The sequence below is a fragment of the Prunus avium genome, chromosome 2 (genome assembly GCF_965620075.1).
Source record: "Prunus avium chromosome 2, drPruAviu1.hap1.1, whole genome shotgun sequence".
NCBI classification, from domain to species: Eukaryota; Viridiplantae; Streptophyta; class Magnoliopsida; order Rosales; family Rosaceae; genus Prunus; species Prunus avium.
Window position 1 is genome coordinate 29,166,639 of NC_142285.1, and position 14,186 is coordinate 29,180,824.

The 14,186-nt window shown below is 40.9% G+C and overlaps 1 protein-coding gene and 1 long non-coding RNA gene across 2 annotated transcripts; one reads left to right on the top strand and one right to left on the bottom strand.

Moving 5' to 3' along the window:
- Positions 1 to 3,740: 3,740 nt before the first annotated feature.
- LOC148296798 (uncharacterized) lies at positions 3,741 to 5,970 on the top strand. The gene is made up of 2 exons (XR_015833403.1): positions 3,741 to 4,110; positions 5,079 to 5,970. It is a non-coding gene; the product is annotated as an uncharacterized LOC148296798 (long non-coding RNA).
- A 4,602-nt stretch (positions 5,971 to 10,572) lies between these two features.
- Positions 10,573 to 13,911, bottom strand: LOC110770653 (uncharacterized). Its single transcript, XM_021974850.2, has 2 exons — positions 11,223 to 13,911; positions 10,573 to 11,078 (listed from the first exon to the last, which is right to left on the bottom strand). The coding sequence occupies exons 1-2, from the start codon at positions 13,909 to 13,911 to the stop codon at positions 10,675 to 10,677; spliced, it is 3,093 nt and encodes a 1,030-aa protein (XP_021830542.1). The 3' UTR covers positions 10,573 to 10,674.
- Positions 13,912 to 14,186: the final 275 nt, after the last annotated feature.

Below are 14,186 nucleotides of genomic sequence, written 5' to 3' on the forward strand. Positions count from 1 at the left end.
CACTTCATACGTTGAGGCATGCTCAATAAGTCATGTTGCATTACATGAGTGGTTGAAATTGAAGACATTTAGGTCTTCATTTGGGGTTGCTGACATTGGTGTAGAGTATGAGAAAAGTCTTGCTTTTCACATTGTGCAAATGGCCTCTAAATTTTAACTAAAAAATAAAGAGCATAATTGTAGATGCTTTTAGGCATATCTACATGTATTGAAGCCTAAGGCCATCCCCAATGGTTGGGGCTCTAAAGGAATCTCTCCCACAATGGGAGGCCCTATATTCATGGCGGGCTCTATATTTTTTATGATGTAATTTGATTTACGTGGTTTTTTTTTTGTTAACTATTTTACTTTAATGTTATGTTAGTTTTTTTGTTGTTGAACATTTCAACCAAAAAATATCAAAATTTGGACAAGATTTGGAAATCAACATTTTATTTTATATATTTGTTGGCTTTGAAAAAGTGGTTTAACAATATAGTCGTTTACACAGCTTTTGAAAAATTGGTTTAGCATTCTGTTGACAAAACAAAAAAATGGCAAGTATGGCCTTGTACAATCGCGAGGCAAGTGAGAGACCCAAAAAGGTAGGCTGCAGCTTTTTTCCTTGCGGGACCCACTTGGTTTCAAGGGCTTCAACCAAGCACATGCATTTAGCTACTACTTCGGTTGGGCTTCAGGTTTTAGAGCCCCAAATTTGCACCATTGGGATGCCTTTTTAAGGAGAGTTTGTATTTATGGGAGCCTTGTGGTGGTTGAGCCCCAAATAGAGCCCCTATTGGGGATGGCCTAAGAGCAACTCCAGCGGCATGACCAAGCCTTGGGCTGGGGGGGAAAAAAAAAAGAGAAAATCTGTTTCCAGCGAGGAGCCCAAGCCCAGGCACAAGGTGGAACCCAGCAACCTGGGCTGGCCCGAGGGCAAGGTTGGCCCGAGCTCCAGCCCTCGTTTTGGTGCTGATATCAGCGCTACATTACTGCTACAGTGCTCACGCGCTACAGTGTCGCTAAAGTCCACGTGTCGCGCTCTGGGCTCTCTGATCAGATTTTTTTCTCCAATCCAACGGCAGCCAATTTTTGTGCAATAAAAAAATGAAAAAAAATCAATTTTTTTATAAAAAAATTACTGATTATTTTATCCGATTGAGATATGAATTTTATAATAAATATTGACACATACGAACCCAAAAATCTTATCCGAAAATATTATCCAAATTAATTGTTTAGGTAAACAATTTGTGAAAAAAAACAAAAAAATGAATAGTAATTACCCTTTGTCATGGCAATGGGTGGAAACACACAATACTATTTGCAAGGGCAACCACTATTCATGTGAATAGTGACTGCCCTAGCTCCCCCTTGTCATGGCAAGGGGACAAAATTAGAATGACCGAGGGTGGTTCTTATCTGCTTCGCACAAGGGGACAAAATTAGAACGATCGAGAGTGGTTCTTATCTGCTTCCTGTGTGCAATACGTGCCATAAGTGCTGGTTTTTCCGCTTTCGAAAAGGTAGTATTGGGAAAAAGGCTGATTTTGAATTGTATCATAGCAGCTCCATACCACAAAATAAAATAAAAATTCCCATTTCTTAGGGTGTGGTGTCGAAAAAAATCATTTTTCATTTGAAAAATATATAAAAAGCAAAGTGCTGTTATTTTTAACTTATTGCATTGAAAAATAACAGTAATACAACAATCATAGTTAATGTTTTTACTCTAATATTCCATACATGTCCCACACGACATTTGCACATTTCTATGGCATTATAACATGCTTTATTCAAACAGTCTATTTTGTTAAAGATTGTTCCTTATGCGACACATTTCAGCCATAGCATCAGTAACGTCCAACCGTTCACCAGGAAATTCTGTAGAACAAGCAACACCAATTTCTAAAATTGAAATCAAGATTTTCTCAAATTTGACGCGAATCCTAACGCTATCCTCATTAGGAAGATTGTTTTTGCTCATTTCACCTTCCAATATTTCTAGAACAAGAACGGGATCCACAATCTCTACCACCTGTTCAGGTAAGGCTACCTTGACAAAGTTATGAAGATTTGAACTTTGTTCTATTCATTTTTACACATGATTTATCATGTTATTCACCTAACATTTTGAGTTAGTTCTTGACATTTTGTAGCTTTTTACTTTCTTTTTGTGTTTTCATAGATTTTATGTAACACCCCGACCCTAATTTTTATATCCAATTAATTAGATTAAGAAATTATAATTTTACCCTTGGGGATAGGGGTATTTTGGTCACTTTTTAATCCGGAAGGATTTTGGGAAAATGAGTGGTACCGTTGCGTAGAGCTCGTCAATACGAGTTCGTAGACATGTGGCATGCCCAATTCCGACTTGTAACAAAGGAGGAAAAGTCTGAAAACGAAAGGGACGTATTTGGAATTTTAGGCTTATTATCACAAAAAGTCCCTGACATTTGTGAAACTATCAGATTGCATCCTTAAAGTTTTTTTGTATCACTCGTGGTCCCTAACGTTAATATGAGTGTTCTTAAATAGTCCCTCTGTTAAAAAAACTGTTAAATTCAGGGGTATAATCGTCAAATCAATCCTTTTGACCTCTTCAATGACCTAGACCCATTTGCCACCAATTTGGAACCATTTCCCTCCATTTCTTGTTGGAATTGGTAAAGGTAAGGGGTGAAAATAGAAGGGAATAACGTAAACAAATTGAACTGTAAACAACACACGTTGAACAAATTGAATAAACTAACACATTCAACTACATTCAATTATATCATCAACAACGTTCAGTTCCATCACATTAACCCCTACATGACTTCCATCAAAAATCACTTCTAGACACTTTTGCCGAGAAGCTTTGCCGCGACAGTCATCGCTCCAAGCCCAAATCAACGGCTGCGATCTGCCCGATGGAGGCCGACAACGAATCTTCTGCGATCTGCCGGCATTTCGTCATCGTGGCTAGAAGCATACTACGATCACACTTGCCGACGACTTGTCGTTTCAGTCTGAGCTCTGAAGCTTCTCTTCTACTCTGATTTGTACTCTGCAACACCAAAAAACAACAAAAAAGAAACAAAAATTAACTAAGAATTAATGCATTAGACGTTAGAAGTAAAACCCAATTCCCAGAACTACTAATGCCACAAAAATCCATGTGTTATTTTATTACACTCGACCAATAAAGCCCAAAAGCACAAAACAGAGAAAAAAGAAGAATCTGAGGACTCTGAAGCTTTTCAGGTGCTCTGGCGATTGGGACAAGCTTCTCCATGTGATAGCAGAGCAAGTCACCTCCATGGTTGAGATCCATCTAGAAAAGCTTCAGGTCAGTGACGTAGGCCTTGCTGCCATCTCCAATTGCTTGGATCTGGAGATTCTACACTGGTCAAGACCCCTGAGTGCAAAAATGTAGGTTTGGTCTCGGTCTCCCAACGCTCATTTGCCTCATCCATCTTCTCTCAGACACTTTTGCAGAAGCTTTACCGCCCAATTTCACACGACTGAAAAACCCTATTTCTCAGAACAAGCATAGAAATGAGTCTGATGATGTTGACGATGACCACGAGGAAATATATTTGAAGGGTGAGAGGTAAAAGGGAGTTGACGATTATATCCCTCATAAAATTGGAGATTTAACGATTTTTTTAACAGAGGGACTATTTAAGAGCATCTATATTAACGTTAGGGACCGTCAGTGATACAAAAAAACTTTAAGGATGCAATCTGATAGTTTCACAAACGTCAGGGACGTTTTGTGATAATAAGCCGGAATTTTATTTGAAATTGTACTGTAGCAACAGTGCTGCTACAGTAACCGGGCAGTTTTATTCTTTTTTCTTTTTTCTTTTTTTCTTCTTCTTCTTCCTCCCTTCTCCCTCTGCGCGCGACCCCCCCCCTGCACTGTTCATCCGAGCGGATTTTGGGCCGCCACCACCACATCCGGCCACCAAAGTTGACGGGGCCGGTACCAAAATGACCGGGCCGCCGTCCTCTTCCAACCCCAGCCAGGCCCCGCCGCCAACCGCTGTGATTTCGCCGGAAAATCGAGAAATGTCGCCGGTTTTACCCAAAACTTCACGGAGCTCGTTCGGGTGATTCCGGCAACCAAATCTGGCGATCCAGGTATGGAAATTCATCTATTCCTTGAGCTCTAGCTGATGGTTGGGTAGGATTACTTTAATTTTTAGCGTAGGCAAGTCGAATTTCGAGTTGAAAAATCTGCCAGTTTCGACCTCAGTTTTCAGCCACTTTCGGTCACTTTTTGGGGTATGTCCAAGAACAAAAGTGACTCCAAATTAGGTGTATTACCTAGGACAGGAGTCTTGGCCCGAGATTCTAAGATTTTCCGGCGATGCGATATCGCTTTGGACACCCACGCGCTGCCAGCGCGTGTGGCGGCACGTGGGCACTGTATCAGAGGGGAATTTTATTCAAATGCGATCCCCTAGTCGTCACGAGCGCGTAGGATTTTACGGACCTCAATTTGGATACCGTTTGAGTCTCGAACGGATATCGCCTATTACGCGTTATCCGGGTTCGATAGGTTTGGACCGTTGGATGGTCTTGAATTTATTATATGTTAACCTGGGCATCCTTAGGATCGTGTAGGATTCAACGGATCGTGAAACGGATTCCCGGATACTCCGGAAATGCCAACCCTAGGGCTAGGATTTCAGTAACTGTCCGATCGTGCGATCGTGAGCGATCCGGCCGTCCGATCTGGACCAAACTTACAGGACGTGTATCCTAGACCTTGTGGAACCCATAGGAACTTTCGGATCGTAAAATGGATGTCGTGGGCCCGCGGGCCCAGTTGACCAAGTGTGGAAAGTTTGTGTATATTGTTTTAATGATTCATTTGAAATATATTATATATTTGATTAATGGATTTGATATATTATGAAGTATTTGTGTTGTATGTTTGGGTTTGGATATATTTGAATATCTTGAGTGTAGATTTACAATAATTGAGAAAGTGCTATCTTTGTTGATTTGTATGGGGTACTTAGAATGTTAATTTGAATGCTATTAGCACTACCTTAGGTACCTCCCCGGTTTTGGGTTTTATGTTTGAGATTTATTTTGCCCAGGCCCGTCGGAGTTTGTCCAGGTCCTTCGGAGATTTATTTTGCCCAGGCCCGTCGGAGTTTGCCCAGGCCCTTCGGAGATAGATTTATTTTGCCCAGGCCCGTTGGAGTTTGTCCAGGCCCTTCGGAGATTTATTTTGCCCAGGCCCGTCGGAGTTTGCCTAGGCCCTTCGGAGATTGATTTATTTTGCCCAGGCCCGTCGGAGTTTGTCCAGGCCCTTCGGAGATTGATTATTTTGCCCAGGCCCGTCGGAGTTTGTCCAGGCCCTTTGGAGATTGATTTATTTTGCCCAGGCCCGTCGGAGTTTGTCCAGGCCCTTCGGAGATTTATTTTGGAGATTTATTTTGCCCAGGCCCGTCGGAGTTTGTCCAGGCCCTTCGGAGATTTATTTTGGAGATTTATTTTGCCCAGGCCCTTCGGAGATTGATTTATTTTGCCCAGGCCCGTCGGAGTTTGTCCAAGCCTGTGATGTCTTCTTAATACGATGCAGTGGGAAGAAAGTAATAATGTTTCAATGTGTTTTTATCGGATTTAGAATTGTAATAGATCTGAAATGTATAGTTGGTTCGGTTGTAAATAATTGTCTATTAGCGGAATTGTGACTATTGATGATGAGAACTACGTGTGGCTTGATCCCTCGGCGAGGGTACGTAGGCAGCCTAGGGTAAGGCCTAGGTGCAGTCACGGGTTAAAGAATACTTTTGTGTGTTTTGAGTGTGGTGCGGACCGTGTCGTTGGTCCCGAGATTCAGGTGAGAACGAGATGTGTTCATGTTAGGAGGCTAAAGCCTCATATGTTGAATTTGGGATAGTTAGATGTTGTAAACTTTGCTTTCGGCTGTCATATTTATGTTTAAGTTATAAATTGCCTCATGTGAAGTAATTTTTGATTCAAGAGCTTGTTGGTAGTTTGGTTTCAGAATATTTGAAGGCCGGAGGCCGTTTATGTGAATTGCATGAGATTGTATTGTGCGTGCTGCCTGTTGGGATATTAAAATGTGAATTTTGTGCAGGTTGAAATTTGGGGAATGTTCAATTTACAGGGTAGACTCTGCCGAATTTTCGGTGGACAGTCTCGTGCCCTTATCTCTTTTTGGGAAAAGAGGATATAGTTTCAGTGAGTGGGCCTGACATCGGTTTGATGTCGGAATTTCCACAGGATTCGTCTCGGGTTTCGAGGAATTCGGGGCGGGTCCTGTCATTTTACCTTGGTTAGAATGAAAATGAAATAAAAGTGCTTTATTGGTTATAAGAGCTCCATTGGACAAGCATAGCCTTTCCATCTGATCCAGCATGTTACCACAGCTCTGAAATCTGTCTTGGGCCAGCTTTCACCTCCACTTGATGGCATCTTATTTCTACTTGTTACCATGCCATTTGGTAACAATAAATTACTTTAGTTAAGTGGGATTTTCTGAGACAAGGAGCATATTTGTGAAGACAAAGATACATCATGGCAAAGGGGATAAGGAAGAGACAAAGGTTAAAGTGCCATGGTGGAAAGGAGAGAGAGAAGAATGAGGAATGATGAGAGGCATTTTGCTTCAGCCTTTGAACGTGGGAATTGAATTGGCAGATCACTTTGGAGCTGGAGATCAGGTTTTGAGTTAGAGAGAGAGCTTGACAAGGCAAAAGGCTTTGGAAAAAGCATGTTCATGCATGTGAAGTAAAAGGAAAGAAAAGAAATGAAACTGCCCCGTGGCCTCCACCGCCGTGCAATTGCAAGGCCTAGGCGCCGGCGCCGCCACCCATGACGGTACCCACCATTCACTGCCACCTCAATACCTTCTCGAGCCATTCCCCGGTCTTGGAGCAAATCCATTCACTCCCTCCTTTGCAACCACACTTGACGTATGCACCCGTGTACGCGTCTAATGGAGCCCTAGCCCACATGCCATTAGGCTCGATCCACACTTCTCTTCTTGACCTATGCAGTCAAGTGGGCCTTAACTCACGAGTCGATCAACTCACATAGAGGCTCGACGACCAAAACAATCTAATTGGCCAGCTACTCATGCAGATCAACTTCAATCAAGGCCCTGACCTTGGAGCCTGTGATGAGGAGAGAAGGATCCACAAGTATACTGACAAGCATTTCGAGATATCCCAGACTAGTTGGACAGAGACAAACGGGCAGGGGAGAGAACGAGATCGTGTTGAAGAGGTGCAGACATCTGCAAACCGTACTCTAAGCTGGTTGACAATCCGTTCAAGGTTAGGCCTAAGGACCAATGTGCACTTGAGGTTGGGCCCACAGTCCAATGTCCACGCTCGCTTAAGCCCGCAAAGAAGTATCCTTTCTAGGTTGGACAAGGAGCACGAGTTCATGAACAATTGCGTGGCGAACGCAACGACCGACGCTCACCAACCTACTGGAGAACCAACTCACGTCGACAAGCTGTGGAAGAATCCTTGCAAGCTCAATCTACTAATCTGCCCCACGGGCAGAACAACCAAGGAGGTCGACCCATATAAGATAACCAGGCAGTCAATCAGAGTCTCCCAAATCGTGAAGCTCACCCACGTGACCCTCAAGCCATGCACGCAGAGGATGTCGAGAAGCTTGTGAACAACCGACTCGAGATTTGAAGATTGGAGAAGGTTTCGAATATGCTCTGTGCAAGGAAGTGGATCAAGCAAACTCCACACCGTTCACCGCCGAAATCGAGTAGGCTGCTCCCCCGAAGCGATTCTCAATGCCTTCGTTCACACACTTCAAAAGGGATTCTGATCTCGAGAGGCATTTGAAACACTTCAAGTGTTATGATCCTCTACAAAGCTGACGACGCCCTAATGTGCAAAGTGTTTGTCATGACTTTACGAGGAGCAGACGAGGATTGGTTCCACACCCTACCATTCGGGTTGATCAGCATCTTCAATGAGTTAGCTTACGTCTTCACCAAAGAATACACATCTTACTGGACGATCAAAAAGAACCCAAGCCACCTGTTCAACCTGCACAAGAAGTCCAATGAATCCCTCCAAGATTACATCAGGAGGTTCAAAGTAGAAAAAGCAAACATTGTAGGATGTAATGACCAAATTGCATCCTCAGCCTTCAAGAAGGGCCTTAACTTTGGCCGGGTTCTGTAGGAAGAATTAATTGAAGAAAAATCCCCTAAAAATGATGATGATTGTTGGGTTAGCTTAATTAGGAATTTACAATTAACTAATTTTGGATTTTTGGGTTTAGGGATTTCTTCTCCTTCCTCTCTCTGGGTTTTGGGTTTTGGAATTTACAAACCATGGCTTGATGGTTGGCGACAACATCAGCTTGGTTATATGAGTTTCCCAATTTGCCCTTAATTTTGACATAAAATTTAACTCAATTGACGGAAAGAAAAATGATGCAACATGAGATATAATTGAAACACCAGTGTAACAAATTTGAGACATGAGGGACGAAAAGTAAAGTTGGGTCTTATTTGAGGGACCATTGCTACAATTTTTCCTACAAAAAAAGTTCATAAATCCCAATATTAAAGTACCCTACTCAAACATGTAAAAAGGGAGGGAAAAAAAATTTCCAACTTAAGCTTAAGTTAAACAAAAGAGGAAGAGAAAGAGAAGGAAAAAAAATTAGGAGTTTTTAGTGCAAATATCATAACATAACCTAGTAGATTTAATTGAAAGTAGAAGAGTGATTAAGAAGTTTAATGGTTAATTTGTAGACAAAAAAACCTAATATATTGTTTATTTTAGAGTAAATATCCCTAATATAATATAATATAATATAATATTTATATCATATATAATTTTAAGGCCAAAAGTCGCTTTTAGTCCATGCAGTTTGCCTCTTTTTCACTTTTGGTCACTGTAGTTTCAATTTGGTCACTTTTGCCATTGTAGTCTCATGATTGTAGCAATTTAAGGACAATTAAAAAATTTCGTTAATTTTATTCACGCCGCCGTCAGGAGTATTTATGTCCAATTCTGCCATTTAAACTATTTTATTCAAGCTGAAACTTAGGAAATGCTAGCAAAAACAATCAATATTGGGTGCATTGCTCCTAAAGCCATATAACTATTGGCTATTATAGAAGGACTGCAGTTTGCTCTTGACGCTAGCTTCATGTCCCTTGTTGTTGCACTAATGTTCCAGTAGTGGTTAATCATCTTGGCCAGGCTGCAATCATTTTGGTGCAGGGGGTTCTTTTTCATGATATGCAAGTTTTTGCACTCTTCATCCTATTTCTTTTAAGTTTGTCTCTAGATGGCGTAATAAAGTAGCTTACTCCCTAGCAACATATGCCATCCAATTCCAACTTACAAAAAGTCGGAAAACTATCGTGCTTGACCAATGCAAAGTCTACTGGGCAGTATATACTTATCCAACTTAGTGAGTTGGAATTTGATACAAAACAGTATTTTCCAAAACTAGCTGGCCATAACCAGTATCAAAAGCTATCAGCATGTATTTGGCATTTGCCAACACCAAAGAAAAGTCCTCTACCAGCTTGATTTCAATTCTAAGGACTTCTGTGACATTTTTCAATGATGAACATTATTTTCATCATTGAAAATAGGATTCTTTTCTTCATTGAAAATAGGATTCTTTTCTTTTTTGTCCATAGTTGAGATATAGTTACCTCCACTAAATGTAGGGTCCATTGATTAAGATTAAAGTAGTAACGTTATTGGTCCAAAATATATCCAGACTATCTAAAGTGGCGTGTTAGTGACTGAGTGAGTGCGTCCACCATATGTTATAAGATATTTGTGTCGTGTGAATGACTAAGATGATAATGCATTTATAATTCAAGCCCAGGATCATTACAAAAACCAATACCAATGGGGCCGGCGGCTGAGGGAAATATTAGGGTTTTTCTTGAGTGAGAGAGAGGATATTCTGGATGGAAAATAAATATGAGTAAGGAAACAGTAACACTTTCGTCCAAAAAAAGGAAACAGTAACACTATATTACATGCTAATGCTGCACAATGTGCTTCTTTCTGATCTGACACATCTGTGCCACAACATTACCAATGTCCAACCTTTCTCCAGGCAACTCTGCAGCAAGCAAGACCAATTTCTAAAATTGAAATAAAGCATTCTTCGGTTTTCATGCGAAGCCTTGCGTTATCCTCATTACGATGATTGCTAGTGCTCATCTCCGCTTGCACCATTTCCTGAACAAGAACGGGATCCACAATCTCTACCAATTGCTCAGGCACAGCGGCCTTGACAAAGTTATGAAGGGTTAAAGTTCCTTGAAACAGATTGTCGGTCGGTTTTTTTCCTGTTAACATCTCGAGCAGCAGAATGCCATAACTGTACTCTGCGTTCGCTCAATTTAAAACCCCCCCCCCCAAAAAAAAATTCTAATTAAGTGCTCTTATTTTAATATAGAAGTGAAAATCCATAACTTATGATCGGCTTACGATCGGCCTGCCCAACACAAATTATAGAAATCAAAGCAAAAGGCCCAAATGAAGCCAACAATTACAAGACAGTCCACTAGCATGGCCCCCAAATAATGTAGGGAACATTCATCAAAAAAGAAAGAAAAACTCTTTTATTTAATCAAACAGACCTCTCAGATCTTACTTTAGACAGTAATGAAATTCTGGATACAAAGGAAACAGTATTACATATGCTCTATTGGCATATTCTATTTGCTCGAAGTTTGTTTCTTATTCGGCACATTTCAGCCATAGCGTCAGTAATATCCAACCGCTCTCTAGGCAACTCTGCAGAGCAAGCAACACCAATTTCTAAAACTGAAATCCAGCTCTCTTCAATTTTGATGTGAGCCCTTGTGCTATCCTCATTAAGACGATTGTTTGCACTGCTCATCTCCCTGTCCACTTTTTCTTGAACAAGAACCGGATCCACAATTTCTATCACTTGCTCAGGCAGAGCTTCCTTGACAAAGCCATGAAGGTTTGAAGTTCCTTGAAACATGTCGTCGGTTGGTCTTTTCCCTGTAAACATTTCCAACAGGAGGATGCCGTAACTGTAGACATCACCTTGTGTCCACACTTCATGTCCCATACCATACTCTGCATTTGCACAATTCAAAACACAATATTCTAATTTATATTTAATTAAGTGCCCACAGCTCTACTTCCATGTTTCAAACTACTAAAAAATATATAGTATAGAAGAAAAAAATTCAAAACTGAAAAGGGGAAGTATTTATTTACCTGGAGGAGTATAACCAATTGTTCCCTTTACACCAATGGAGCTTGATTGATAACCAGAAGAGTTTTCAAACGGCTTGATTAGGAATCTTGCCAATCCGAAGTCCCCTACATGTCCAACCATATCCTCATCGAGAAGAATATTGCTAGGTTTGAGGTCGCAGTGAACTATTGGCGTCTCACAATGATGATGGAGATAATCCAATGCCATCGCAACGTCGATAACAATGTTCAACCTCTCACAAAATGTTAAGCTCTTTGGTCTCTCATTTATCTCACCAATTTTTTGCGTTGGATGCAGCCATTCATCTAAGCTCCCATTAACCATGAACTCATAAATTAAAGCCTTGAAATCATTACCCTGATAATCGGAACCCGAACATGCCGAGAGTACCTTCACAAGATTACGGTGTCTAATATTTTTCAAGGCCTCACACTCAGCAGTGAAACTTTTATAAGCTCCGCGGTGGACCAGGTTGAGTACCTTGATGGCAATTGTTGTTTCAGCTCTCTCAAGTACTCCTTTATAAACAGACCCAAAACCGCCCGTACCAATCAAGTTGGCAGAGGAAAATCCATCAGTAGCTTTCAGAAGACTTTGGTAAGACACGGTGAGAAATTTTTCTGAATCACTTGAAGTGGGATCCTTTTTCGCCCTCCGAGAGTAACGGAAGTACAAAAAGGTTAGTGTGAAAGTGACTCCAAGAACCACACAAACTAGAGAGATTATCAATTTCATGGTTGGGCTCAATCCTCTCTTGTTAGAGTGTTGCAGTTTGCATTTTGGCAATTGAAACTCCGGTATGCCCCCGCAAAGTTTACTATTTCCTCTAACTGAAGTGGCAGTTGCATTCTTGAAAACTCCTTTGATAGGCACCATGCCCTCAAAATTGTTATCAGATAGATTCAAAAGTTGCAGAACTTTGAAACGCTCCAAGAATTCCGGAATCATGCCTGACAAGTTGTTGCCAGATAGGTCTAATGCTCTAATACCTCTCAGTGAACCGAAAGATGATGGAATTGTGCCTTGGAAAAAGTTTCCTTGGAGGTCTAGAGAATCTATTTTGATGCAACTACCAAGGCTTGCAGGAATTTCATCAGATAACATGTTTTGAGAAACATTTAAATACACCAGATTTATCAAATTTCCTAGTTCTCTGGGAAGAGAACCAGTCAAACGATTTTGAGATAAATCCAAAGCAAGATAAGAGGAGTGAGTAATAATTTGTGGGGGAATGATACCGCTGAGATTGTTGTCCTGAAGAAATAAGAGTTTTAAATTGCGACAACCAACAAAACTTGAAGGGATATTGGCTTGGAGGTTGTTGCTAAATAAACGTAATTCGCCTAATTGACTTAAATTTCCAAAAGTTGATGGAATATTTCCAGAGAGAGAGTTGGAAGCAATATTTATTTCATACAAGTTCTGAAGCTTTCCTATATCAAGGGGTATGTGACCTGAAAATCGGTTCTCAGACATCCATACGCTCTTCAAGTTACGCAGATTTCCAATCGCATTTGGGATGCTTCCAGTTATTTTATTTGTACTGACATGGAAGAGAAAAAGAGAAGAAGACAAGTTTGCTATGCATTGAGGTAGCATTCCCCCAAAATTGTTTCCACCAATTAGCAGTCGTTGAAAACGGGTAGCATTAGTCAAATCACATAGAAAGCCCAAGTCGCCACCAATTTCCCCACTTCCAAGATTGTTGTCAGCAAGATATAAGGTCTCAAGATGTTTAAAATTTTTCAAAGAAGGGACCTGTCCTACGAAATTGCTTCCTTGCAGCCCAAGATAATTTAAATTTGAGGCATTAGATAATGAAACTGGAATTGGTCCACTAAATTGGTTATTGCCAACATTAAGATGCTCAAGACTTGGGAAGACAATACCTAAGTTTTGAGGTAAAGTTCCTTGGATTTTGTTTCCTGCAACAGCAAGGACACTAATAGAAGAGAGATTGAGGAGTGAGGGAGGGATCACACCAGACAAATTATTGAAATCCAAACCAAGTTGTTTAAAATTGGTGAGTCGACCAAAAATATCTGGAATACTACCATAGAAATTATTAGATGATGCTGAGACCAATTCAAGAGATGATAAGTTGGCAAAGGTGTAGGGAATACTTCCTGTGAGTTTGTTTAAGTGAACTGAAATTTCTCTTAGCTTTGACAAAGTGCCAAGCTCTGCAGGAAGCCTCCCTTCCAGAAAATTCCCACCAAAAGCAATTCTGAAGAGTCTAGAGCAACGCGATAAGTTAGAGGGAATTTCACCGCTCAGTGAATTGTTCTGCCACAATATATCTTGCAACCTGGACAGGCGACCGATTTCTGGAGGAATTCCGTGGCTCAAGTTATTGTTGTCAAGACAAATTCCTCTCAGAAAACTCATATTCCCAACATGTGGTGATAGAGAGCCTGAAAGTTTCAAGAACTTCAGGTTCAAAACCGTGACCCTCTTGTGACGACGACCACACGTGACACCACGCCAATTGCAAAAATGGTTGGTTTCATTCCATGAAGTCAAGGCTCCAAGAGGATCATTGGTGATACTTGCCTTGATTTCAAGCAAGGCCAGTCGATCTGTCTCATTTCCACTCAGCCTCAAAGCAAGGCATGAGTGAAGAATGAGGACATGCAGAATGCAAAAATATGAGACAAACAGAACTGATATGAGCTTCTCAAACCCCATAATATTTAATTTTCTGAAACTTCGGCTACAAAATGGTTGCTTGCTACCTGTTATTATTAAGGAGGTTGATGCATATATAATACAACTTTGGACTCATTCACACGACCCACGATTTACGTCGATAGTCATCAGTGAGAATACGGCATGCACTGCAAGAAAAGAAGTCAATAGTCACGTTTTTTAGTCAACAAATTGATTTTGGTGACAATAGGTGGCTGGTCAATGGTTTTGCTTGCTTGTCACCATTATTTGCGTTTAACTCTCTCACATTTCAA